The sequence below is a fragment of the Didymosphaeria variabile genome (genome assembly GCF_027946475.1).
Source record: "Didymosphaeria variabile strain IMI 356815 chromosome Unknown scaffold_4, whole genome shotgun sequence".
Lineage (NCBI taxonomy): Eukaryota > Fungi > Ascomycota > Dothideomycetes > Pleosporales > Didymosphaeriaceae > Didymosphaeria > Didymosphaeria variabile.
Window position 1 is genome coordinate 2,895,886 of NW_026611623.1, and position 27,295 is coordinate 2,923,180.

Genomic DNA, 27,295 nt, shown 5'->3' on the forward strand with positions numbered 1-27,295 from the left:
CGCAAGAATGCTGATACAAGAACTCCCATGCTCCATGCTCCAAGGACTTCAAGAGCTCTCTGAACAGTAACGAATACTCAAAATGACAGCCTCAACACACGTGCACCTCACAGCAGCGGCATAAGAATCTCCTTGACCCACCTCTCCACCCTTCTCACAACTTCCTCTTGCTCTCTTCCTAAATTCAACTCTCCCAACATTGCCCTCTCCTTCTCCAAGAATGCCTTCCAAACATCCTCGTCACACCCATCTCTTACCAAGCTTCTTAAGTCTCCGCCTTTCTCGAAGAACCTATTCAAGACGTCTCCATCAACATGTCTGAACCTCGGCGCCGCCGGACCTCTCCCCTGCACTTCAGGATCCACGTCTCTGGCCTTGATATTACTATCTTTTGTACCCTCTGCTCGGTTCTGTAGCAGGTTGTGCGTTTGTCCGCTCATCAGCTTGACGGTGCTGAACTGCAGTGCGGTGTCGCGCTTTTGCTTCGCTTCGATGAGGTTCTGGAGTAGGCGGAGGAGATGTAGTGCGGGTCCGTTGAGGGTGGTGAAGCTCAATATGGTGCCGTCGGTGCAAGCGCCGATTATGTCGTCGTTGAGGACTCCCTCAGGTATTGATTGAAGTGTATCTGGATTGTAGACGCGGCGCCAGGGCGGGCGAATATCGCCACGTTGGATACGGACGACAGAGCGCGGGAGACAGGCTTCGAACATGGTGGTGGCTGCACTTTTATTGGATGCAGGATGGGCTTCGACGACGCCAGCTGCAGCACTTTTACTGGACGCATGGTTGGGTTGAAGGAGGCCGGTTACCGAGGCGGTTTTATCGGTCAGGAGGACAATGGTGGCTTGTTTCTGTGTGTCGAGGCGCTTGGGATCAGGACTTTCCACCGCGTTGAAGACCAGATGGCGTAAAGAGGAGCGTTGACGAGAGTCGCTGAAAATTTGAGTGATCTGGAAGGTTTCGCCTTGCGGTGGGTAAATCTTTTCGACTCGAAAGCAGAGGTGGGAGTCGTGGCTAGTGGAAACATAGACCAGATCGTTGGAAACGGTCAAGTGGACTCCAGGTGAAGGCAAATCTATGTGCGCCCGTCGCTTCCATCTATGGTTGTTAGTTTCTAACCGCCCAAGATGGGGATGTGTTCTTACCTAGCTGCCTCGGTGCGTTCTATCTGCTCTACTTGCAGCGTATACCCAACAATGCTGATGATATGCTGGCTGTCGTAACCGGCTATGCAGCGTACAGGCTCGTCGAACCGCTTCTTGTCTTGCAATTTGAGGCCGGATTTGGTGATATTAAGAACAAGTCTGCGTCCTCCGGTTTCTCCTTCCGGTGGAGTAATTTCGGTACCGACCAAGAGAAGCGCATGCTGACGATCCTCGGCGCCTGAAAACACCCATCTAACCATTGAATGTACGCGCTCGTAATGCTTCAAAGGTATTTCGGACCTTTCGAGCTTGTTCTTCGGCGTGCTAGGCGAGGATTCATCCTTGATCTCGGTATCTGTATTTGATGCATCGCTGAGCAAGTCTACGACCTTGATGCTAGGCATCATGATCCTGTATTTGTGTGAAGCTGTTCCTTCTTCTTTAAATTCGTTAGTGACTATAATCATGTGATGTGGTAAGTCATCTGCCACCATGAGCTTTACGGTCGTGCGCGTAGTAGACAGCTTCCGCGGAATGATCTTCCCGTCTTCTGGTGATAAAGGGGGCGCGGCCTGGCCCGACCACTTGATATCATAGTCCATTCGAGCGTAGACCATTCGATCTCCAAACACTGCGAAGATAAAGCCACCGAGTTCCTTGCCAGAAGCTGCCGTTAACGGGACTTGGTCTATGGCATTGAGGGCTCCCTGCAAATAGGAATTTTGCGAATCGTCAAGCCATATAGAGTCGATGCGTACGCCGAAATCGCGGTCTGACAAGTGGATTCGACAGAAGTCCGCGCCGCAAGCTACAAATGCCGTTGACGTAGTGATTTTGTTCGGAGTAATGTACACAGCGGTATCTCCCATTCTTGTTATCAATAGTTCATCCGCTGTAGCAATTAAGTAAATACCTTCATAAAGGCCAGCGAACTTACACTGAAAGGCAGAAGCTCCACTGCCGAGGCTTGCGAGATCTACGCAGATTAACAAGCCAGTCCTTGTGCCACACACAAGCTTCTCGTGCCCGCGCGTTGTTAGTAGCACCGCACTCTCGTACGTTTGTTGCAATCCTGAAGCTCCGGCTGAGGATATGTTGGTATGATATAGTTGTGCGAGTGAACCCTGCTCGTTGGTTGCGAAGAGTGAGAACCCGACATGTCTAATCCCCACGAAGATGAGAGGTCCGTTTTCGGAGATTAGTATATCGATACAGGTAGGGTCATCGGGGAGGGTCCATCGGCTGGTGTCTTCAACCGACCTTTCGAATGCCTTATCGTTCGAGACTTGTATGACTTGAAGGATGGACTGCGTTCCTTCGTAAAACACGACCGCAATGAATGGAACGCCCGGCTTCGTAGCAGCTCCTAATAGCGGATTGGGGAATGTGATCGAGCCGACCTGGTTCAATTGTGGGCGTGAAACAAGCCTAGCTTCGTGATAGGTGACTTGAACGGCCAGACTTTCAGTGATCGAGCAAGCTGATATTGTTTCCGCATGACGTATAAGACCATCCTGGCTTGGTTGGTCGGTCTCCCATACTCCACCGTCCCAGGCGCTCCCCAAGCTACCTTGACTGTACGACCCTTCTTCTTGCGTACGAGAAGCAAGTAGAACAAGGGTCTCCGGAGGAGCATTTACGACAAATGTCGCGTAGTCTTGTCTCCTCGATCGGCCCTCCTGATCAAAGGTAGTGCTGCCATGATCCACAATCCAGAGCCCTGTAGATCCCTTCAGCCCTTCGAAAGTATCATCAACAAGAGCTCTTAGCCCTTGTCGAAGCTGCGACACCTCTCCGCAAGGAGCTTTGCCATTGGAAACAAAGATACTGGCCCGTTTCCGATCGTGCGGCAGTGGAAAGTTGCCAAGTCGCGTTACAGACATATCGGTCAGTGGTGCCCAATTCGGTAGCGACTCCACGAATCCGAAAGCATTGGTCTGTGAATATGGCACCTTGTCCGCATATTCTTTCGGCCACGCACCCACCTTGCATAGGTGTCCATCGCTTCCAAAGCCTCCAGCGATAAGCACGTCGGGATACGACTGTGCGAATTCCGAGCTATCAGCTTTGAGGCACGCGAAAGCAGTGTCTATTGGGTACGGCCAGCTGCCGGCATCCGAGATCTCGAGCGAATGGGCAATATCCCCAAGCTCGACGTATATGACAGTGCCGTCCTCGCGCGCCACATAAAAGGCCTCTTTGACAAAGTCAGGATTGCGAGGGGCGCGATCCCATTGTACCCACAGTGGTTTGCCTCTATTGCTACCTGGCCGCAGCTGTTTTAGAAAACGTGTAGGTATGGGGTATTTCGATGTTACTGGAGGCCCGGCCAATACCCCTTTGCATATGGAAATATGTTCGTTTTGTACGAGCAGGAAATCGGTACTGCGGCTGACGGGAATCAGGAGCGATGGATTACGGTTGTCTGGATATGTCAGTCTCCTTGCTGAAAGAGTAATTTTGACGGACAGCATGTCCTTACCAAATTCGAGGACAGACCTGGTTATCCTAGGCATCGTGTCTAGGCTATTTCGAAAGTCCCAATCGTACGAAGCGACTTTGGTTTTGCCTTCGTGAATGAGATTGAAGATCAAAACAACGTGAGCATCGTCGCTTGCCGAAAGAAACTCCATGTGCATGATGCGCCCATCAATCGCGTACTGTGCCTCTTCAATTATGGGGGCCTCGTCATGTCCCGCTCGCATATCACTTCGCCAAATTTCCATCGTTTTCGTTTTGTACAACATGAAGGTGCCCTCATAAGCAGCTACAGCTATAGCGCGGCATCGTGGATCTATTGCTAGGAATTGGCCCGGTCGATTGAACCGTGACGCCGCTGTTGGTAGTCGGATAGTCTTCTGAGCAAAGGTGGCTGGGTTCGTATGGTCATCTCTTGCCCACAAGAACATGAGTGCCCTCGTGCTGAGAGTCAGTACTATCACTTCGAGAGGCAGAGTGTTCATTTCTTCCCCTGTTGTGGACCTTCGTGCGCGGTGGAGAGAAGCCCTTTTCAGCAGCGGACTTTGCTCGGAGGTGTTGATTTGTACCTTCCGGGGATCGCCAAATGCCCTGGCTGCCAAAATTTTGCCCTTAAAGTCAGACTTGGTTGCAATGTGCCGAAGATGTCCATAGTCGCAGATCTCCTTGAGCTGGACGAAATCCTCGCCAATGAAAATCACGTCATCCAAATCTTTGTGACGGATGTTGGCCGGTATTATGGTACTGTATAGAGGACTTCCGACAACCGTCTTGGAGAGTATGCCGACCTCTGAAGGCACATGGGGGCGATCATTGCCGACGTCGTCCATTTCGACGTCTTCCTGCTGCTGATGTCGCGACATGATCTGATACACATCAGCAGATCTTGAGACCCACTCTCCGTCCACCAGGACGGAGCCTTGAACCTGGAATTCCATGATGCAGGGACAAGATAGCAAACCGAGAGGGAGGCAACCATGCAACGAGGCGTCACTCAGAGTACAAGGTTGAAAAGGCCGCGCCTGGATATGCGGGGCAATGCAAAATCGTAATCCAGTCTGGGTCTGAGAGTCGTATATGAAGTCGCACCGAGTTGAGACACAGGGCAGCTTTCATCTTGGGTGTTCCTGGAGTCCACTGCAATCCTTTTTAGGCCACGAAAGTCATCAGGCATAGAATGACGCGGCCAACACCGAGGACAGCGCTTGCATAGCAGGCTATAGCATTGAATAATTGGAACGACAATCTTTGCGTCAAGTTCAAATCCAAGGCGGCATAGACTTGACCTATGCGATTTGGAAGAGAGTCGCGATACACGATACGAAAACCCCAGGAGTCACAGACAGGATATGTCGCAGTCGCGGTGGAGGGCGTGGCGGATGTGTAGGACTGTGCTGTACGATCGATAAAGGTCGACAGGGATCGGGTATCTCTCGATCGTGCAGGGTGCACGACAGCGCACACAGACGGCCGGTATTGGCTGTTCGTCTTTGCAAATCGCCCGAAGCTGCACTTTGCGGTGGTTGACTAGGTAGAAGGAGGGAAGTAATCCGATGGCGGGTTATTATAATCCAGACTGAGATCGTGCGTCAGCCGTTGGATAGCTGGGATGGCAGGCCACTGTCGCTCTTGATTATTTTGCAGCTTTGCGAGCCGTGAATGTCAAAATGTGTGCGCGGGAGGGTGCAGCTTCTCCGTCGCGACCCTGCCAAGACTGAGGTCACGCAGAGGCAGGACGACACGACGCGAGGTGGAGTTGTTTTGAAACACAACCTCATCGCCCAACAGCCATGCCACGACAGCAGACAAATGCCATGTCCCGGCAGCACTGCCGCTGATCCGACAGTACCCCCTTTCCACCTGTTCCAACCACATAGGTCTGCGGCGCGCCGACTCGCGATGCCGGCGCTCTCGATATGGCTTCACGACGCTCATCCCGCACCACCCCCTCCCGTTCAGTGAGCTCCGGCAGCCTTTCCACCCGCCGCAGCACCGCCACTGCTACCCTGTCTCCCGCCGAGAAAGAGAAAGCTACGCAGATCAGCGCCGCATGCCACAGTCGCAACCTTGAAGCGCTTGTGCATCTTGCGACCAGCACCCACGGCCTGCTCAGCGACGATTTGCGCCGTGCAGCATGTGCGTCTGTGTGCTACCTCACTGTGTCAGCCTCTAACAGCTTGCAGGGCCAATCCTTCTCGGCCATACTCCGGACCAACAAGAGCCGGTCTCGTGGAAAGAATTACCGGCACATAGAGACGAAGGTCAGGTGGCATTAGATGTCAACCGCGCATTCGTCTACTACCCAAAAAATGGTACGATTACCCTAAGACCCCTGCGGTGCGGGTTACCCCGACACTACGTTTGGGGACGCCTTTGCAAATCTTGATACACAAACGCTGGAATCATGAAATGGATCGCGTGTGTGATGTATCTGTGGCACACATCATGCGCGACCTTCACCAGCTTCCTATCGCAAATCATACCAGACTAAGAACGAATGCTAATAAATCACAGAATCAGAAAAGCAACTCGACCGTCTGAAAGAAGAGCTTTCAGACATCATCGTCGAGACTATCCGCCGCCACCCAACCCTAAACTACTTCCAAGGCTACCACGACATAGTACAAGTCTTCCTGCTCGTACTCGGTCCTCATGATGCCCCCGCACCTGTGGCTCGCCTGAGCCTGCTGCGCATCCGGGACTACATGCTGTCCACCCTCGACCCTGCTATAGCGCAACTCAAATTACTCCTCCCACTGCTCGAAACTGCCGATCCCCAATTATATGACCACCTGCCCAAAGGTCAACCATCCTTCGCCCTGGCAGATGCCCTCACCATGTTCGCGCACCACATACAGGAGTACAAGGATATTGCAAGGTTATTCGACTTCTTCCTAGCCCGGCACACGGTCATGCCGATATACTTCTTCGCAGGGGTGGTGCTTTCGAGGCGGGAGGAACTGCTTGAGATTGACAAAGAAGATGAGGACATCATGCATGCGATGCTTGGGAAGCTACCGCAGCCATTTGATGTTGAATTCCACATTGCCCGCAGTGTTGAGCTGTACGAGCGGCTGCCACCGGAGAAGCTGCGCAGCTGGGAGTGGTGGAATATCTCCTCATCGAGCGTGTTAAAGACATCTACGACTCCTGCTGCGCTGAGTCGTCTTACGCTAGAAGATGGCGAGGAATGGATGTTGCAACAAGAAAAGGAGATCCGCTGGCAGCAGACTCGGGCCAAGGCCCAAAAGAACGCCCAGATCCTCAAACGTAGACTATGGGTTTACCGCAAACAGGGCGTCTTCGGGCTCGCCATTGTCGTGGGCGTGTACGCAGTATGGCTCGGTCGATCAGGCAACGCCAGTAGACTTCCCGCTTTTGGGCTTTTGAATGACCTCTTTAGACGAGTCGTGGGTATTGTACGATGAGCTGTATGATTGATTATGTAGGGTATGAAAAAGTTTTCCTGCCGTATAGCTGTCACGGCGTACTTAGATTCGCAGATATGTATTAGAGACAGTAGTATCAATCTTGTCACAGTCACTGGGTAACATCAATTATCTCCCTTTCACTGATTTGCGATAACTCATTCGTATCTCACCCATAAACATGCATATAGTACACTCCGAGGAGTTTTCAAGCTACGTTGGTATGTTGACTTTCCCAGACCATCAGTCGCTGATTAGATTATCCACCATCCCTCAAAGACCGTTATCACGATTGACACCTTGCAAGCAGTCCGAAGATCACCACAACAGCCGTAGAAAGTCGTGAGCTGTCGTTCAGTGGTCAAGTGGGGGCCTCAGGGGAGTGCACCAGTCGCACATTCTCAAACACTAGACAAGTATCATGAGTATGTGGCTGCCAGGGACTTCGATGATATCAATAACTTACCATGGTCTTACAAAAGCGCCTGTTGCACTCAGTAAGGGAATTTTTCTGCTGTTGGCATGTCAGTCCAGGAGCCCGCGGGCATGAGCAGGTATGTACGAACCTCCAAGCAGCCTTGATGTCCTTGAACGCAGTACCTGGGACAGTAAGGTCTCATAACAGCGAGTCCGATGCCGCTGTCGAATGTGTTGTCGGACGTGGGCTCTGGCTCATCAGCCTTGTCGACTGCGTTCTCACGACGTTCGATCTTTTTGTCGTCGGAAGCCATAAGAAGGAGAGAAGGCTTGCCGCACTGCGAGTCGCATTTGGCGCACTACAAGATGTCAGACATGTGCAAATCGAGAGCATGACCTCTCGGCTTGGACTCACGTCGGGGTCCTGACACTTCATCTCTTGGCAAGTGTCTAATCCGAGTAGTTCCTATAATCGTCAACTCATTTGTTACTGCATTGACTTTCACGTCAGACAATGTACGTTGTTGATGCATTGCGAGAAGATGTCCCTGCACTTGGAAGGACAGACTCGGTTGCCCGCCTCACTGCGTTCATTCACGCTGGAGATATCTGATAGAGGTCAGTGATTATTGCATAGCGGGCTTCTTCCTGGCAAGAAGGACGCACCTCGCGACGAGACGGCAAGGGCCAAGCCCGTAGCGGCAAGAAAAGCGAACGAGAGGAGGTTGGGCAGCTTCATAGCGGATATGCTCTGGAGATGGAAAGCCTGCTGTTTAGAGAATTGAGAAGGGGAGAGCGGAGAGCGAGAGGAGTTAGGTGTGAAAAGAAGCGAAGAGAACAAGTGGAAAGCACGCTATTTAAGAAGGCACAACGCGTTGCACTCCGATGGAAGCCGCTCTCCCACCGCCCATTTGAGGACGATGATGGTGAAGATGAACGGTGAATACTTCTGAAAACTTCGAAGATAGGAATGCTGGTCCTGCAGCAGATAGTCGTTTACAGCATGATAGGTGCACATGTGCAGCAAGCGTCGCTGTGCATGTACAACGGGCAGTTCATTCCACTGACGACAATGGTAGGAGCTTCCAATTTGCCTTTTGTTTGCTTCTTCATTTCCGCGCCTTCCAATTCGGCGCTCACCGACTCCATCCGTTTGACGACGGGCCCCCTTTCACCGGAGCAACGCGGCTCTTGCCTCTAATCGTATAAACGGACGCTGTTACCTGCCGTCGTTCCACTACTTCTTTCTATCCCTTGTACACTCTCGAGACACCTCCAACCTTAATTTTCCTGCCCAGGTGTCCCTCCTGGCACATGATCAACATGAAGCTCCTTCAGCTTGCGGCAGCCCTCGCCGTCACCGCTCTCGCAGCGGTCACTCCTTTCTCCAGCGACGATACTGTCATCGCCGGTGTTGAGACCCTCGCCCGCCGTGCCTTCGTTGCTCGTCAAAATGCACCGTGGCTAGACCCTCGATGCATGCCATGCACCATCTTCGAGCTCAACTGCGGTACGTACCCTTCCATTGTCCCCTTGCCCCTCCCAATGGCTGTCGTGTTCAGCCTCTGTTCTTCAGGCCTGCCCGGGTGGTGTAGCTGTTACGCTACGACCATGTACGTTGGGAACACTCAGGTGACCACCTGGACACCTGCAACGCGCGCGCCACGTGCCCTCAGAAGTTGCACGATACCCAAGTACAGGGCGATTGACTAACGGGACGCACTTCAGTGAAGGAATGCAAGGACGGCGATGAGGAGTGTTACCATGCGTGCTACGCCAAAATGTGCTCGGTTGGCCCCGAGGTTTGTCACAATCCTAGAGAGCGGTGCGCGCATGACTTATGCCTCGACAACCATGCCGTGCCTAGGGGTCTGACCGAAGCGTCCACCTCAGGACCATCCCCGCGCGACCTCATGACTGCTACCGGCGACGATTCATTCGATCGAGCAGTCCTTGCGCATTATGAGGAAGCACTCGGTCGCCGCGACCAGGACAATCTGGAGATGGGCAACACTGCAGTCTGCAACCAATGCGATGATTGGATGAAGAACTGCAAGAAGACCCAGTGCCCTCGTCCATGGGCTCCAGAGTGCCAATGGGGCTGCCAGGCCAAGATTTGCAAGGACGGGCCTCCCGAATGCCGCAAAGGTGGTGCGTGCGGTGTGCATGCTCGCTGTGGTGCAAAGTCCAACGTGCTGACGTCTCCTGATCCCCCTACCTCTCTTCAAGCCCGTGGATTTGACCCAGGATGGGATCAAGAGGAGTGCGACGACCATCTCAAAGGTTGCATCGACGCATTCTGCCACAACCCTCTTCACCAAGGACCCAACTGCGAGAAAGCCTGCCATAACGCCCTCTGTGACGTCCAAGCCGAGTGCTGCAAGGCCAAGCCTTCAACATCCTCTTCCAGCCCCGGTTCCTCATACGCTCCTCAAGTCCGCAGTGATGGAGACGGAAAGAATCGAGAGCAGTGCGATGACTACATCAAAGGATGTATCGCTGGCTTTTGCCACGATCCTCTTCACCATGGACCCGACTGCGAGGAAGTCTGCCGCAACACCATCTGTGAGACCCATACCGAGTGCTGCAAGGCTAAACCTTTTGTACCCTCTGTCGAAGCCTTGAACCAGCCAGCTCAGGATGCCGCTTCTCCTACTAGGTTCCTGACTGTCACGGCACCCTCATCCTCTTCTTAGGACCATTCGCTTGCGACCCCTATCCGGGATGTTGCTTCTCAATACCAAGGGGTGGATGACGATTCTAATGAAGTGGACTGACTACTAGCCTGAGAGCTATCCGAGGTTAAGCTTGACAGTGATTCCGAGAGCCATGGGAGATTTCATCTTTTAAGGAAGATAGTTGATGTTCAGCGGAGGGAGGACAAATATGAAACAAATTCAACAGTATTGGTGAATCTGTTTGATTCATTGCATTCGGACACCCGTGACTCCATCAGAAAGTGACCGATGTCCTTTTCCGATCCCATTCAAAACGCCATGTATATCATGCCATCGTAACTCGTGACACACGGCTTCCCGATCTCCTGTATGGCCTCACTTCCTCTCCGGACCAGAGTCATAACCCGCCGCACCATCAACTTGCTCCATCAATTTTCCCTGCAACATATGCTTCATGTCTTGCTCATTCCAACTCGGTGCCCTACCCAGTTGACCCAAGCTGAGACCCCTATTTCGCGCCTTCTTCACTGCTTCGGCCTGTCCGGTGCCAATGCCTTGGTAAGATGGTACCACGCCTTGGCCTGGCGGCGGGAAGGCGATCCCATTGACGGGCGATTGCACCTTCGCGAGCCCGGTGACTTCTTCGGCGGCTGTTGTGTCGTCGGAGAGATCGGATCTATACGCATCATGTGTATTAGCGACAAGTCCTCGCGAAACATGCCATGTCCAATTTTGAAAGTGTTCATGGGCAAAGGTATAAAGTGGAAGGCAACTTACGATGCAGAAACCTGGCCCCTGACTTCCCTCAACGCCTTTTCATAATTCGTACTACTCGCCCTGATCGGACCGCCCGGCCGCCTATACGCCCTCTGCGCCTCGGACAAGGTATTGTCTGCAATGTCTGCGGGAGCCGCAGAGTCGGTCTGCTGCATGGCGTTGAGATTGAATGCGGATTCAGCTTCTGAGCGTGTGTTTGGCGTAAGGCCAGATGGTGTTGGAGCAGCGAAGGAGCCCTGGCTGGGAGGGAGAAGGATTCGGTGCGTTGAGTCACCCATTTTGGTGGTGAGATGGGGTGACCGACACGCGGGGTTGAAGTGATGGGATTGGTGGGTGCAAGATGCAGTGTGAGGTTCGAGACTGTTATCGAACACTGATGTCAAAGCTTGACAAAGATGTAGTTTCCCTGTACCACTGTTAGCACTTGCTACTTCGTAACGTTGACACCATGTGAAGCTGCCCTCCAAGTTATGCAAGCAACCGCAAGCGTACTTACAAACAGGGGAAACGGATTCGTGGGTTACAGACGTTTTCTTAGTAAACTACATGCAGCAACTATCACGAGCTCTGAAGGTAGACTATTTGAAGGCTATCTGCAAGACGTATGATGACATCGCTTGGCGGTGACGTACGGCCAAAGAGGGTCCAGGAACTTGCGGGGAGGCTCTAGCCGCATGTGTAGCAACGGTAACCGCATCAAGTAGTAGGGGTGATGATTGTATTGGAATATCGTCGATCGCAGCGAATCTTAGATGAGCGTCGCCGCATTGCAGCGTCGTGGGTCTCTCTTAGAGGGCTGGACTCTTATAGGGGTCTTTTGTGAAGGCCATGCAGGGGCGATCACATAAGGAAGGAGGCTACCGACGCGATTGTTGAAGCAGCAAGGGAGGCTAACGAATTCGCAGGCCTCGAGCTGTCCAGAATTATCCATTCTTCGTACCGGTCAACAAAGACACAATCTGGATCGACATGACCATCAGCGACGCAGAAGATCCATACCACTCTCCAAAGGCTCTTGCGGGGTATCGCGACTATCCCTTAGAGTAGGCAGGTGATGATGCTGGATCGGCACAGTGTATGTTCGCGAGTCCGTTGTGCAATCCTTTGGCGTTGAGCATGACGCGCTTCTGCTTATCACCAACCGCTGTGTGGCGGATATGCGTCATGTCTGAGCGCCAACGTTGCCGATAGATGAGCCCTTTCACAGTTCACCAGCAGCTGTTGAGTGTATTGCTAAGTAATACAAGCCTCGCAATAGGCATACTGCGCTACGAGCGATTGCTTGTAGAACAGGACCTTGTATCAGGAATTGGTACGCCTTGAACAGCGGGCGCCTGTACAGTGCTCGTCAAGCACCTGGCAGGTATGCACCCTTTCCAGTACAAGGGACAAATCTACTCATCGTCCTAATTTTTATCTTGTGAGGAACATAGCTTTGAGGACTCTCTTATCGTGAAACACATCATATGCAAGCAAGGCCAAACTACCCAGCGTTATGACTCCTCTGTACACAGCCAACGAACCTTCCACACTCGTTTCATCCTACCCTTACCCTAAAACCCAATCCAAAAACCCCCACTTCGCTATTCTGCTCCCTTCAGCCTCCCACAACATATCCCATACATCACCAACCTTATACCTCCTCGCCCTCACCATCTCCATAAACCTGACCATCTTTTCCGCGAAATCTTCCCTTCCCTCTTCATGCATAATCGTCAGCGCAGACCCCTTGACACTCGCCGCAAGCCATAAGATGGTCATCTTAACCCCTGGATCACCACCAAACGTCCTGCATCCCCACAGTCCCGTGTATATTCTAGGATAGCTCGCTGATCCAAAAGCTCTCAGCGCCTTCGCCATCTCGCGCTTTACGTTGGTGTGTTCGACGTCCGGATACGCTGTTCCATCGTACGAGTCTAATTCCAGCGCGTCCATGAAAAGCATTGTTCTATCCAGCCACTTAATTTTATACTCCTTACCGTTTTCACCTTGCGGTGCAGTATGTGTGCCACACATTCTGATCTTTCTCCCTTGACCCACCGTCTTCACTACTGTCTCGCATCCTCGCACAACCAGCACTTGGGAATCCGTCAGAGGCGGCGTGACTAACACGGCCGGGCATGCCTCTGGCGTTGTACCGACGAAGACTTCTTCCTGTGTAGCGGAGCGTCCAAAGCCGATGAATTTGTTGGCGGATATGACGACTGCGTTGCCTGATGTGCCGAGAAACTGTGGCTCGGATGTCTTCTCGCTCAAGCCTGTAATTGTGATATCTCCGAGCTCTTTCAATCTATCTTGGAGCACGCCATTTCCAAAGGATACTTCAGATCGCGATACTAGTTCGTACGTCACAGTCCACTCCAGCCTCTCCTCCGCTATCGCCATCTGTGCGAAATAGTCCAACACAGCAGTGATGTAGATTCCCGGCGCACTGACATGCGGCTGCTCCCCCTGGTACCAGATCTCAAAATTTTGGAATCCATCTTGCCAGAGAGGCGCAGCCAACGTACTCAGAAATTGATGCGCGACTAGGCACCCAACCTGCTCTCTACTCAATCCCACCTTCCCCGTGCCACCCTCCTTCAGCACCGGCAATCGATGCATAGGGAATAAACGCGGCATATCAAGCGCTAGCTCCTTCACTTTCGGCCAGATAGTGTTCAGAAGCTCTTCTTCGCGCGCATGGAGGCATGACTTTAGCGTGTGGTAGTCGGGGGGAGCTGTTCCACGCAGTTCAACGGCGATAGTTTCCAGAATGTCTAGGAAGGCGGAAACAGAGGTAACAGGGGGTGTAAGGAGTGCGCTGAGTACGGACCAGAAGGGGACGGACGGTATGTCTGCGTCGAGGAGGCCGAAGCGGTCCTGGGTGGTAATTGTGGGGGAGGAAGGGAGGGTGTAGAAGGGAGGCCATGTTGAGGTGGACATTCGGTGGTGCGGTGGTGCGGTGGTGGGAGGGTTTGCTGTACTGATGAGTGCGGCGGGATGGTGGAGTTTATCAAGGGATGTATTGCGCTGAGTGATGGGTAGATGGTGTGGTGGTTCTGTGCGTCCTTCACTTGACAATAGATACTGCTGAAATGCGAATTGGTGCTACGGAGTTTTCACGTGGATTAGTTGGACATGGTAGGGGGCTCTTCCAAGTTTAGGTGTTAGGTAGATGGCTCATCTTAGCGTGGTACCACTCGTATTCACGACTTAGTAGCGACTCAAAGGGCGCTCAAGTACTGCGAAGGGCGCTTTTGATTTTCGCGCACAAGATTACACATGTATGCAGGTGAAGATAAAAACGCTTATTGTTAGCAGGGTGGCAGCTTTACCAAGGTCGGATCATGAGTATGAAAGAGGCTCGTAGAGTACAGTACATAGCGAACCTGTGTTGCCTACATATAATATACAGAATCCTTTTTCGCCAGAGCTGGAGTCGCCATCCAAGATGCAAATGCAGGCCAAGTATACCTACGCTTCACCCATGCTAAGTTTTGAGTCCTCTATATAGTACAGCCTTTTAGCTCTCCGCATATCTCTACACGCGCTTCCACTTCTTCCACTTGTTTCCTTCTCTCCTTCTACTTCTTCTCCACCTTCGCGTCAGTCGCATCATGTGCCGCCTTCGGAACCAGCTGCTCGCTCTCGCTCGTGGGCTCGTGGTCCCGCTTCACCTGCTCGGTCGCCTTGTTCGCGCGGTCTGTCGCGCCGCTGGGTCGATATTCCTGGGGCACGAGGCTGGAATCGTGTTTGCTCGACGAGGGAGTGCTGAGGGGCGCAGGGGTGGATTGCGCGTCCGGCCGAGTAGCATCCGCTATGGCAGTCGCAGGTGCTGCCTCTGCCGAGAGGTCGTCCTCGTCGTCATCAGCATCAGATTCGAGCTCCGAGCCGTACACATCGGGGTATTTGCGGAAGCAGCCTTGCATGTCCCTGTCGGGTGTTAGTGATACCTTCCCCACATTCGTTTGTCGTGTAGAGCGAGTCTTACTTGAACTTCTCAATGCAGTCCATGCCCTTCGGCTCCTCGGTGCTGTACACAAAGCAGCTGAATGCCGCCTTGAACTCTTCTCCACACGGCCCGTCAGCCATGCCGCCCAAGCACGGACAATCCCAGTTGATCTCGCCCGTCTCTGGGTTGAATGCGCCCTGCTGTCCTGCCTCCTCCTCCAGCTCTTCTACGCTCCCCGCTGTGGCGACAGTGTCATTTGCTTCGGCGGCGGCCTGCTTCTGCTGCTGAGCCTGCTGCTGCGCCGCCAATTGAGCCTCGATAGCTTCCCGCTCTGCCTTTCGCTTGAGGCGAGCTGCGGACACATCGTCGATGGTGGGTAATTGCTCGGTCACTTCGTCTGCGATCGGAAGCGTTGCTGCGACATCTACAGGGCATTGGTTAGCACGCCGTCACCGTTGCCACTTTTATCCTGTCTTGTAGCACTCACGTCTCGGTTCCTCCGCCCAGACGTCCGCAGTGTTGTAGTAGTATATTATTGCACCAGCAGCACCGACGCGCGCAAACAAGCTCTTCCAACTTCGTGACTTCTGTGTCGGGGGTGCTGTGGAAATAAATCGTCGCGCGGGCGCGGCAGCGCGAGGAGCGGCACGCGCCGCATTTGAGGCAATTAATCGGGTCGCCGGTCGGAACATTGTGCTGAACAGAAAGGAAAAAGAAGGAAGATGAAGAAAGGAAGTTGGGGTCGCTGGCGTGAGAAACCTTGTCCGAGCTGTCGTCCGCTTGTCAAAAGTTCATCATTGGCGTTGGCGATGCTCGGACCTGCATTTCTAATCTGATCGGGAGCTTGACCAAAATGGAAAGGGCAACTTCGCACCGCTAAGTCGGCCGCTTCGGCCGCCACTACTACGTAGGAATCACTCATCGAACCCAACAGGCACAGGAGATGCATCGTACTGGTACGCAAGCTCGAACATGTGTACCGTGTGGCTGTATCAATCGAATCCCTTATCGTACATATCCTCATATGACGAATGACCACCAGCACCGAACATCGGCGACCGCCTGCCATCAACAAGCTCAGAATATGCTGATCTACTGGTGAGAAGCCGCTGATCTCCGCCATTTGTTGGCACTGAAAGTCTGTCTCTCTCGCTCAGCAGGCTGTTCAAGCATCTGCTCCTAGACGCTGCAGTACCCAGGAACTTGAGTCGCGCAATGAGTTGCTCGTCAGCGACCGTCTCGAGTAGAGTCCTTACAACTAGGTGAAGCTCATCGAGCCAAGTTTCGACCTCGAAAATTGATATTCCGTCGATAATACAGAACACAACCGAGTTGGGCAGCTGTTCAACAAGTCTTTTGAATAGGCGGCAAAGTGTGTTTATGCTGTTCGCTCTAAGACCTCCTTCCCACTGTCCGAATCGCAGAAAGCCGACATCGAATTGTTGTATAGACAACAGCTGGGCTATCAAGCTCTGAAGCAAGCCTCTTGGTCCTGACAAGGGATCAAATCTTGAACTGTGAGTTCCACAGAAGAAGTGGAGCACGTGTACGCCTTTTTGCTCTCGAAGAGACTGGATGAGCATTCCGCAGAGCAAACTCGTGGATGAGTAACGAGCCATACCGTCCTCCAGGTTGCCGTCCACAGCTAGAACATCTGAGTATGGGCTTTGAATCCAGCGCTTCAAACGAGGTGATTGCAGTACCCAGTGCATTGCGCCCTGGCTTTGCGCATCGCAAGATTGTGCATTTCGAGTTACGAGGTCCAAGTCTTGGCCCACATCTTCCAGAGTATGACCAAGGTGAGATCCCAACTGGAGCTGAAGACCTCTAAGGTCAACGTTGCGGTCAATTGCGTCGTATGCTCTCTGGACCCGAGCTGTGTACCCTATTCTTGTCAGCCCAGTGCGGCTCATTGGAACGAATTTCATACATTCAGCGTTCTTGATTACGTCCTGCAACAACGAAGAGAGACTGTTGTGAGCTTGGCTCTGCAACTCAATTGCTTGTCTTTGCATCTCAATCTCCTTCTTTAGCATTTGTGTCGCCTGCTCATGCGAAGTTACGTCGGATCGAAGCCCGTCAATACCTGCCACGACAGTTCTCGCAGAGCTGTGCAGGACTTTGGTTGTATTGTCGATGGATAAGACAACATTCTCGGTTCTGTGTACGCTTGGACCCATGTTTGCAATGGATGCATTAGTCTTAGCTGACGAAGAGAGATGCAGATGATTGACTTGCTCTTCTAGAGCTTCCATCGACATGTGGAATCGTCTTTTCTTCTCGTCCAAGTCCTGATCAGCAAGAGGTCCTTTCAGTCCGTCCTTGATCCGGGTTACTTGAGGCCATGGTTAATTGTTATGGTCAGGATGATCTTTAGGTCTACTTACGCAACTTCTTGTCCATGAGGCAGGCGATCATTGCTTCAATCATCATTAGTATGTCAAGGTAAACAGTCAAGGCCCTGTCGCGTAGCTCGAGACTGTCGGGGAAGATCTCGTGACAGCGCTGTGTCTTTTCGATGACCGCTGGTAGTGTTTCGAAGGCTTCGAAGATCTCAATGCGTCTTTCGCTTCTCCTGGCGGTGATCTAGGGAAGAGTCAATGCTGTCGCACAACGAACGGCACCTCGAACCACACGGCACCTACACCCAGTACGATTTTCAGGCCTCCGCAAAGGACGCTGAAGTACTTGTCGTTTGGTAAGAGCCCAATCCATGGAGTTGCTGTCGCCGAGTAGTCACCAAATTGGCGTAGGTATCCTCGCACTGCTCCTTTGGCCCCTTTCTTTGCTTCTTCGATATACGCCGCCTCAGTATCTTTGGCAGCTCGAATCACCTCGTCCCAGGAATGCGCGCCTCGGATGTTGATTTTCGCACTTCGAGCTTGGGTAAAGAGGACGCTTTCATATTGCTGTATGATGTTGCAGAACTCATCTGTAAGGTGCCTGGAATTGTCAGAACACTTCGCTTGATTTGCTGTGCTGACTTTACCCAGCTTTCTGCTGCTTGAGTTGAGGAGCTCTGGCTCTTTGGCTGTTGAAACCGTCCGATCGGAAGACTGCGTGCTGATGAGGCGCGTACTGATCGAACCAGTCTTTGACCAGCATGTTCGGCCCATGCTGGGTGGTGTTTGACATGTTGCGCTTCAGCCTATCTCATTTAGAGCGGAATTCTTGCCTGGCAGAAGGTTGGTCTCTCCAGGATCCCGTATACGAATACGTCCACAGCTCAGCCTGATGCCTTCGCTCCTTTGGGAAAGGTCTCGCTTATATGCATATGCAGAACGTGGGACACGTCAGCGCTTGGAACGATATAGGTTGGGGCCGCCAAGCTCCACTAGCCATGTCCCACAGATCGTTGTTGCATCCTACTACACTTGGGACATGCCGAGCTGAATGCTGCCCTGGAGTTTTGTCAAAGTTACGAACGAAAGAAGGTTCTAAGTCGATGCCCCTCCAGGCAGCCATACAAGATGTCCGACAGCACTATCACAACGCAAATTTCCCAATTGAGGGCGCAGATTGAAGCTCTTGAGGCGATATCGAACAACACAAAGAAAGCGGGCAATGATGCTGATACAGCGCCAATTGTGGACACGAACGAGGAGCTTTCCGGATCTGCCACTATGTCCAAGACACGAGTTGATGTCGATGAGCTCGATGGCCCGAATCATTCGAATTCGAACTCAGAGGTGAACGCCACAGGGCCAAACTCGGCTGAGCTTCAAGCAAACGGAGCAACATCCGCTGAATCTGAATCCACAACAGCAACCACAATCCCACAAATAAACCGCGTGACTTGGACACAGTTCAAGAACTCGACCGTGGGAGAGACCCAACGCTACGCGATCGATGTGCTGGTGGGCCCGGCAAAGTTCTATTGGCAGCGACGTAGAGAAGAGTTGGGTCTGCAAAGAGGTGTGACTGATGAGTCTACTCTTGGACAAAACCATCTGACCTCCATGCCTGATCGATCAACCCAAGCACAGGACAACTCCTTAGCGACGGACGAGCATTTAGAGACACAAGTCGAGATGCCTGAGAGGATCCGCATCAATTGCGAGGAACTGTTGGCAAGCTTGGGAGCTATAACGGAGTCCTCCGTCGGGACAGAGCCCGTCGTTATGCTTCGGCCGTACAAACTCTTGGTCCATCACAATAGTGCTATAAAACAGCGGCTCCAGGAGCTAGCAGCGCAACACTCAAAGTCCACAGAAGCAGCATTGCAAACAGAAGGATCGATCGACAATGGTCAGTCTATCCCAGCCACTGTAGACGCTGGAATAACTGGTGATGAGAAATCCTCCGAGCACAATGCCCATGAGATTAAGAACGATCAACTGGAGTTCTCTGCGGATAGTGCGAGGTCGCAGATCGAATTCCGAAGTCTGCAGTGTCTCGTCCAGTTCATGGACACAGAGATCATGCCTGTGTACCAGCGGTATCGATTCGGCACCCCGAATAAAATCCATTTTCGTGACCTCTGGTTCCTCTATCGACCGGGTGACCTCGTGGTATCATGGAGAGACCTTGACGCGGAAGATTCAGCTATCAAGTCACCCGGAAAAGGACCGCCCGCCATATGGAGGGTCCTATCCGTATCGAAAGGTCGACCTGTGCTTGGCTTTCCTCACGGGTTTGAAGAGCGAGGCAATCGACTAAGGCCACCATCGCCTAGGATCAATAAGTTCACAATACTGTGCCACATTATTGCTTACGATGGCACATCATTTGGGCCCCTTGATCACACGTTCGAATTCTCATCCTTCGAAGGTCAGGAAGACATCGGTACTTTGGACCCTTGCCCGATTCGATATGTTCCAAACTACGCAGAGATCGAAGCACGATTGGTCGAGAGGGGTAGGAAATTTGTGCAATACACGAGCCCTACCCATTGTCTTTACATCGGACTTACTTTGTCCAAGCATCCCAGCGGTCTCACTTGCAAGACTGCTGAGAAGGCCACGCCAGTAGACGGTCACGTCATCGTTGATTTCGAAGAAGCCAAACTTGAGAGTTCTAATTGGGTGGTAAATCATGGAATGCCCGCAGCAAGTGGTGGTTCCGGGCTCGAGTCGACTGAAGACTATCCGAGATCTATCTGGAAGGACAAAGCACACAAAGTATTGGAAAAGTCGGAACCTGACGTGATTTTCGAAGACGATCATATTGACGCTGCCGATATGGACGACTTCGTGGCGACCAATGCCTTTCTTACTGCTCACAAGAGTTCCTCTGGTGAGAACGTGATCGACCACCGAGCTTTTGAGCGCATAGACTTCGCTCTCCTTCCCGATCGCGTTGTAGGGTTTGATTTGCACAGGCGCAGATTTAGCATTCTGGCACTTGACTGTTTACACCCAGTGCGGGTAAACAAAGGAAGTTGGGCGGACCTCAAACTGCCTCGTGGCCACAAGCACATGGTCCAAGCCCAGATCAAGACACATTTCTTGGAGAAACAATCGCGCCAGAGGCACGCTTTGCAGGATTTGGATGTCGACCTAGTTCGCGGAAAAGGGATGGGACTCATCATACTGCTCCACGGTGCCCCAGGTGTAGGTAAAACTTCAACAGCCGAGTGCGTTGCGGAGTCACTTCGAAAGCCACTTTACCCAATTACCTGTGGCGATCTGGGGGTTACAGCTAGCGAAGTCGAGAGAGTGTTGAACAGCACGTTTGCTAAGGCTGAGACTTGGGATTGTGTGCTGCTGCTGGACGAGGCCGACGTCTTCCTTGCGCAAAGAACGAGGACCGATCTGAAACGAAACGCAATCGTCTCAGGTAAGCATCCGACTTGTCATTGCGCTCCTGTGTACTGATAACCGTTCCCAGTGTTTCTGCGAGTGCTGGAATACTATAAAGGAATACTCATCCTCACCACAAACCGGGTAGGCGCATTCGACGAGGCGTTCAAATCGCGAATTCATCTACATCTTTACTATCCAGCCCTCAACAGGGATCAAACTTTGGCAATATGGAAGATGAATCTAGACCGAGTCATCAACCGAAAGCAGGGACGTGTCACTGCTGACGAGCAAGAAATCATGCGTTTCGCTGGTGCTCATTTCGAGCAACACAAGAAAGACAACACAAGATGGAACGGCCGACAGATACGAAACGCATTCCAAACAGCACTCGCAATGGCTGAGTACGAATCTCTCGAAGCCGCTGGCCTGGCAGGAGATTGGGAGGAAAGTGTCGTCCTGGAAGACGTCAAATCTCATCTCAAGGTAGCACACTTTGAGACCGTCGCAGATGCTTCATCCCAGTTCGACATGTATATCGAAGAGACCATCGGCAGCACCGATTCGAAGCGTGCGTTCATGGACAGGGATCGCGCAGATCATTTCAGGCGCATGGTACCGACCAACGCCCAAAGTTTCCACCACAACACATGGCCGTACGGAGCACAAGGAGCTCCTGACCCCTATACACAGATGAAGTCAGATTCCTTTGTATCCTCTTCCAGAGCCGGTCAAGGCGAGTTCTATCGTTCGCAAGAACCTCCGTTCCGCCAGGAGCAGCCTTGGCCAGGCCCGATGCCAGGACAGCCTTCACAAGAGCCAAACATGCCACATCCGTACCTGCCCCGCGGAGCAGAGCCTCCATCTTGGACACACAAGCCAAATCATAGTGAGCATGAATTCTCAAATTTTGCATACACCCAGCCCGAAGGTTTACGGCCACCCACTTCATCAACGCCTTTGAGTCACGATCACAGGCCCATGGCACACATGCCTGTCACCTCGGGTGCCTCTCAGCGCCAGGATGAAGATGGGTATTAGGTCCAGCTTGCGTTGCAGATCTGCAGGCGTGGAGTCTTGCGACGGGAAGCTGGGCTGCTGCGTGCTTGGTCTAAGGAATGTGAAGCATGGCTGCGACTGAAAGCTGGGCTGCTGCGTACTTTGCCTTTAGGATATGAAGCATGTCTGCTTAGTTAGCTATCTTATCCAGTTTAGTGTAGTAAGATAGCAATGTTGTAGTCCCTAGTCCCTCATAAGAACAGGATGACACTGCTTCTAAACATACTAATTGCACGGACAGTGTGCGTCGAAACACAGTCGTAGCTATAGTCAAGCTAAGACAACGCCACTCTGATAGATGCAAGATGTCTGGTGGGTCAACGGTTGACTGCGCTCTCAGTGTTATCCAGCAGCTACGTCGTGTACCATGCTTCCATCCTTAGGCATCATCACTCAAAAAAACACCAACAAGTCACATCAAAGCTATTCCCACGACGTTGTCAAACAGCACGTGATAAAGTGCCGAAAGAGAACGCCCTTTCCATGCACGTGCCATGCAAGTCATGCCAATGATTCAGTTGGATCTGCCGCCTTCAGCCGCCCCTAGCATCACCAATCGAACACAAAGTGCACAGAAGCGTTATCGCGCTAGTACAAAGTTCAACATGAGTATCAATCACTTGAATTCTCCCACCATGCTATGTCAAAACCCATCAAAAACCCTCAAGGGTATAATAAAAGCCACAAAAACCCGCTCGACGCCAAACATAACATCCCCCTCTTAGCTCCAAAGAAAGATCAGATCCAGACGGGGGTTGGAAAAGGAAGAACGATATCGTACACAGAAAATCGGAAGTGGAAATCATCCTTGGAAATGATCCAAGAACACGAGAAAAATAAGGTTTTGTTCATGGCATCGTGCGTCCGGTAAGTCGACGACCGCGCCGACGCTCGCTCGCTCTTCGTAGTCAATTTGTGTACGTCCATGCATAAATCGGCGCATATACAAAGAATCGAAGAAGAAATGGTCCACTTCATCAAGGTGGGCCATAGAAAGAGAAAGATCATCGACAGTAGTATGGCAGCAATCGTTGATCCAGGAATTACTACAAGTGATTTGAAAAGGCGCAAGCGCAAAATGCATCGCTGATGGGGCTCGTGTTTCCAGAAAAGGTCGGGAGGAAGCAACAACGGTCAAGCTAGTCCTCATCGAAGAAGACGTTCTTGTGGTCTTCGAGAAGCGTCTGGACGGCGTTTCTCTGTGTTTGCATGTCGGTCAACTCTCGGTTTATATCCGTCGGACGCATAATCGTCGGGGCGAAAACCACAGCGAGGTTGAGCGGTGTCATCTGGAATACATTAGCACAAGCTAGTCAGGACAGGGCGTGGGAAAACATACCAGGTTGTCCTTGGAGTGTTGGATGACGCGAGCCAGATGGAAAATCAAGAATTGGAGCGTGTCGTAATGCGGACGAGGAATCTCCTTGAGCACAGCACGCAAGGCCCTTGCTCGTTGCTCTGGATTCTCAATCACACCAGCGTCCAAGAATTGGTCGTAGTGTGCGTACGTGATCAGAGGGGTCGGTAGACGGCGGAAGTAGTTCTTCAAAGTCGAGGTCACGGCATGAATGTCCAGGTCGGGATCCGAGATGTCGAATTCGTCGTTGGCTTCGAATCCACTCTTGCAATGGTTGACCTGAGAGGAACCACCGCTCTTGCGGTAGATACCCTCAACATCCATTCCTCGGGTTTCGACTTCTTCGATGCAGCGGCTGACGATTGCAGGAAGCATCCTCTTCTCGTACTCGCATCGCTCGATTAGATCCGAACCGAACAATACTGAAGCGTCGACCTGGTGCGTGCTGCTGTTCTCATGCTGCGTCGGCTTCGCCCTGTCTCTGGGATTGTTTGTAGGAGCCTTGCCGGCGCCAAACCAGCCTCGTGGGGGAGCCTCTTCTCGGCTCTTAAGCGAGCTCGTCATCGTCGTCATCGATGCAAAGTCTGGCTGTGTGTGTGTAGATCCGTACGGAGTGCCGATGACTTTAATGTTCATCTCTTCCGCTGGTTTCGTTTCGGTTGGACCGAACGCTCCTTTGAAGCCTTTGGTGACATTCTTCGTGATTGCTTGGCCACCCTTCTTCCAGTTAGAGAATTTGGTGGCCTTTCCGGTCTTGCGGATGTTAACGACCTGTGGTTGCGCCAGGGTGGCTTCGCTGTCTGCTTCGTGCAGATTGGAATACGATGGCTCATGGACGACCTCGCGGGCGTCGACAGATATATCAGACTTTCCACCTTTGTAGTTGGCACTATAAATGCCCAAACCATTCGCCGGCGACCGTGCAGCATCAATTGACTGATTGCCAATGTGCTGCTTGTTGGTCTTGAGTGTTGATTGAATTTGCTCAATGAGGTTTTGGTTCATATCGGCAAGCTTCTTGTTCTGGGCGCTCAAAGACTCATACTCTTGGAAACCTTTGTCCTTCATCTGAATCAAATTGGATATTTCGTCGGTGAGGGCCGTGCGTTTTGAAATGAGTTCCTCGATCTGGCCACCGAGCTGGTCCTTCAGCTTCTGCAGCGAATTTGCAAAATCTCGCAAGATGTCCGACTTGAGCTGATTTATATCCATGGTGGACCCGCTGTTTTCTTTGGCTTTCTTAAGGTGCTCGGTCATGATTTCCAACTCGCGAATGACCATCTCACGCTGGGTGTCGAGAACGGCCATTGTGTTGCGTTTCTCTCTCAGCATTGTGTTGGCTTGTTTAATATCGGCAGCGCTGTGCACGGTCTCCTGCAAGCCATTCTTCTCGGCCTCGAGTTCAGCGATTCTTTGTTGCGCACGGCGAAGTTCATTCCTTAGATTCACGGCCTCCTCATTAGAGTTCGGCGACGCAATGGTCGGGCTGCTGATGTCTATGGAGCCATTAGTGGGCCATTTTTTATGTCCATGTCCACGAGAGGTGATCGAGCCGCGGTCGCTATGACTCCGGCCATGGCTTTTGACGGCATTGGAAACTTTTCTTAACATACCACCTTCTTTTTCATGACCTTCCTGATGCGAAAGCAAACGCGCAAAATCCTCATCCATGGAGAAATCACCCTGCGCACTATAGCGAGGTAGCCCGCCAGCCGAGTAGGTCGTATTGGAGCCATCGCTATGCATGGTACCCACGGATTCGGATGTTTTGTGGTTCTGTGGTGCCGGTGGGGGTTGAGGAGGTGCGCGCGGTGACACAAACGTATCCGTGGAGGGGGGTGGGCGTCTTCCTGGGGCGCGCTGAGGTAGCCCTGGCGGGTCCATGTCTCTATCGTTTCCATAGAGACCGTTTTGCTGGCTGTACGAAGAGGTGGTAGATGGCTTCCGCTCGGCCTGCGGCAGTGTAGGCGTGGTGGGAGAAGCTGTGGAGATCTCTTTCCTCGATGTTGCAGTAGATGACTTCATCGAAGAATTGGCGAGCGAATCGCCGCGTGCTGGTCGCTCGACTGGGGGTCGTTGCTGGGTTGAACCGAAGGATGAGCTCGACGTTGTGGACGAGTCGTCACGGCTCGTGTCCACAGGAGCGGGCGACTTTCCAATCGCCTCGGTGGGTGGTTTAGCAAGCCTTCCAGTCAGATCCGTGGCAGTGGAATCACGCGAGGGCGAACGAGCGGTGGAGTTCTTTCGCGCTTCCGCTCTCTTATTCTTAGGCACTTCTTGAAGCTTGAAAGCCTCTGCAGATTGCGATGGAGCAGGCGACGCATGCTGGCTGCGTGTACGGTCGGTAGAGACAGCAGGCGAGTCGCTCGAGCCGTCCTTTCGCTTCCGAAGTGTGTCCACAAGCTGCTCTGAGGGCTGCCTTCCCTTCTCCTGGTACGCAATATGGGGGCTCGTCGGCTGTCGCTCTGCAGAAGCGGAACGAGACCTGTTCTCCTTGAGCATTTCCCTATGGCCACCCACGGGACGGTTGAAGTAGTCACGAGCAGCCTTCGCATCGGCTCCTCTACTATGTGAATTGTTGATAGGAGATGGCCCAGGCGCGGGATTTGGGTCCAACGCGAAGGGAAGCAGAGTTCCGTCCTCATCGCCATTATCGGACACCTCTGTGTGGTTGTTTTCTCTGTAGGTGCTCGCAGGCAATGTCACATTGTCTAGGGGAGAGTTGTCAGTAGGATTCTCAGTATTTGAGCGAACGCGGGGGTAACTGGGAGAAATGAAACAGCGCGTACCCCTGCGGGCGTCGTTCTGTGAAGCGGGGGAGGCTTCACGCCTAAAATTAGCAGGTGAGGATTCGTTCCGCCTAGGTTGCGGCGGCCTAGGAGACACATCAGTGGTAGTCGGCTCGGAAAAGACATCGGACGGGGTATCAATGTCAGGGGTGAACTGGGTGGCAGCGCTCGGAGGCAATGCGGGCAACGACTTGTCTACTTTTGGTTGGACCGAGGAGGAGGGCGGCTTTTTGGTTTTCTTTCGGCGGCGTGCCATCAAGGATTCATGACATGACATGCAAAAGATACCCTGCGAGGTGCGGGCATATCGCAGGTTCTCGATCTTGCGCTTGCAGTTCCTGCATCGGAAGCAGTTTGCACAAAAGGCCTGGTCTCCGGTCAAGATGGCCAAGTCTTCAATTTTGTTGCCGCAGTGGTTGCAGCTGTATGTACAGTTGTTACATATGAGCGAGCCGTCACCGAGGAGCAGCAGGTTCGCGTCCGAGTCGAGGAGGGTGCCGCACGTGTTGCAGCGAAAGCAGTCGATGTGCCATCGGTTTCCCGCTATCGCACGTCAGTGAAGGTAGGGTGGAAGGCGCGAGGGCGCCGGGTGCGGTGGGCGAGTGCATACCTAGCTCGAACGCCTTGCCTTCCTCGAGAATCTGCGTGGCGGTTAGCTCGCTGCGAAGAGGCACTGATAGGTCTTGTTCTTACCTCGCCGCATCCCTTGCACGGGTAGACGACATCATCCTGGTCCAGCGGTGACTCTGGATATCCTCCGGGCGACTCCATCGCGCCCTAGAGTGGATATGCGGCCGGCGGGCGGGGCGGCGATGGGAGGCCAGCCGATGCCAGCGGTGGTGGTGGGGGCGTGTGAGGGCGGAGGCGGTAGAAAGCAGTCGAGTACGGCGAGGGGACCCTGATTACGAGCGGAGAGCTTGTCGTCGAGGTGACGGAGAAGGCAGAGCTAGCGAACGAACGCGATTCACGGCGGGTGTGCGACCGTTTGTCTCACGAGGCCCGGGGCGGCCACGGGCGAGGAATGAAGGGCGGGCGACCTGGACGGCGGTCGTGGGATTCGCAGTGGTGAGTTGAGCACGGCGGGAGTCGCAGAGTGATTTGACAGTCTGCAGGCACGCAAGCCCTCGCTGTCCACTTGTCCCGCTCTCCTGCGAAGTGGACCCCAGCCAATGGGTGCAGATGTGCGGCAGTCCATGCGCAAGCCAGACTCTGCGGGCGCAAGGGTCTTTCACAATTGCAGTATAAATCAGCGCTCGAGACACAGGCCGCGCGCGAGCTATAGTCTGCTACTGTCGCGCATACAATCGCTCTGTGCAGACGGCGACGGTGCATGCCAACAGCTCAGCCGCAGCGCAGCGCAACACGCGCGCAGGGTGGCAGGGTCCGATATTTGAAACGCTTGTCTTTCGCGATGGTGGTCAGGGCTGCCAAGGCCTCCACATCGAAGATCCCTCACGATTGACCTTGACCTTGTCAGTGACCACGGGCTTGT

General features: G+C 52.8%; 9 protein-coding genes across 9 annotated transcripts; 3 read left to right on the forward strand and 6 right to left on the reverse strand.

Annotated features, from left to right (window-relative positions):
* Positions 1-107: 107 nt before the first annotated feature.
* On the reverse strand, positions 108-4,561 carry N0V89_005871 (uncharacterized protein; the record flags this gene model as incomplete). Its single annotated transcript, XM_056214645.1, has 2 exons — positions 108-1,014; positions 1,146-4,561. The coding sequence occupies 2 exons, from the start codon at positions 4,559-4,561 to the stop codon at positions 108-110; spliced, it is 4,323 nt and encodes a 1,440-aa protein (XP_056071912.1).
* A 978-nt stretch (positions 4,562-5,539) lies between these two features.
* Positions 5,540-7,051, forward strand: GYP8 (GTPase-activating protein gyp8; the record flags this gene model as incomplete). The annotated part of the gene is made up of 3 exons (XM_056214646.1): positions 5,540-5,759; positions 5,807-5,935; positions 6,138-7,051. The coding sequence occupies 3 exons, from the start codon at positions 5,540-5,542 to the stop codon at positions 7,049-7,051; spliced, it is 1,263 nt and encodes a 420-aa protein (XP_056071913.1).
* Positions 7,052-8,791: 1,740 nt separating this feature from the next.
* Positions 8,792-10,164, forward strand: N0V89_005873 (uncharacterized protein; the record flags this gene model as incomplete). The annotated part of the gene is made up of 2 exons (XM_056214647.1): positions 8,792-8,978; positions 9,197-10,164. 2 exons carry the CDS (start codon positions 8,792-8,794, stop codon positions 10,162-10,164), a joined length of 1,155 nt encoding a protein of 384 aa, XP_056071914.1.
* A 357-nt stretch (positions 10,165-10,521) lies between these two features.
* N0V89_005874 (uncharacterized protein) lies at positions 10,522-11,201 on the reverse strand (the record flags this gene model as incomplete). The annotated part of the gene is made up of 2 exons (XM_056214648.1): positions 10,522-10,822; positions 10,924-11,201. 2 exons carry the CDS (start codon positions 11,199-11,201, stop codon positions 10,522-10,524), a joined length of 579 nt encoding a protein of 192 aa, XP_056071915.1.
* Positions 11,202-12,471: 1,270 nt separating this feature from the next.
* On the reverse strand, positions 12,472-13,848 carry N0V89_005875 (uncharacterized protein; the record flags this gene model as incomplete). Its single annotated transcript, XM_056214649.1, has 1 exon — positions 12,472-13,848. The coding sequence occupies one exon, from the start codon at positions 13,846-13,848 to the stop codon at positions 12,472-12,474; it is 1,377 nt and encodes a 458-aa protein (XP_056071916.1).
* Positions 13,849-14,489: 641 nt separating this feature from the next.
* MIA40 (Oxidoreductase) lies at positions 14,490-15,549 on the reverse strand (the record flags this gene model as incomplete). Its single annotated transcript, XM_056214650.1, has 3 exons — positions 14,490-14,838; positions 14,897-15,281; positions 15,345-15,549. 3 exons carry the CDS (start codon positions 15,547-15,549, stop codon positions 14,490-14,492), a joined length of 939 nt encoding a protein of 312 aa, XP_056071917.1.
* A 300-nt stretch (positions 15,550-15,849) lies between these two features.
* On the reverse strand, positions 15,850-17,973 carry N0V89_005877 (uncharacterized protein; the record flags this gene model as incomplete). Its single annotated transcript, XM_056214651.1, has 4 exons — positions 15,850-16,742; positions 16,788-17,192; positions 17,245-17,443; positions 17,482-17,973. 4 exons carry the CDS (start codon positions 17,971-17,973, stop codon positions 15,850-15,852), a joined length of 1,989 nt encoding a protein of 662 aa, XP_056071918.1.
* A 354-nt stretch (positions 17,974-18,327) lies between these two features.
* N0V89_005878 (uncharacterized protein) lies at positions 18,328-21,639 on the forward strand (the record flags this gene model as incomplete). The annotated part of the gene is made up of 3 exons (XM_056214652.1): positions 18,328-20,162; positions 20,238-20,635; positions 20,687-21,639. 3 exons carry the CDS (start codon positions 18,328-18,330, stop codon positions 21,637-21,639), a joined length of 3,186 nt encoding a protein of 1,061 aa, XP_056071919.1.
* Positions 21,640-22,796: 1,157 nt separating this feature from the next.
* Positions 22,797-26,574, reverse strand: RGA2 (Rho-type gtpase-activating protein; the record flags this gene model as incomplete). The annotated part of the gene is made up of 5 exons (XM_056214653.1): positions 22,797-22,946; positions 22,997-25,725; positions 25,804-26,346; positions 26,414-26,444; positions 26,497-26,574. 5 exons carry the CDS (start codon positions 26,572-26,574, stop codon positions 22,797-22,799), a joined length of 3,531 nt encoding a protein of 1,176 aa, XP_056071920.1.
* Between the last annotated feature and the right edge of the window lie 721 nt (positions 26,575-27,295).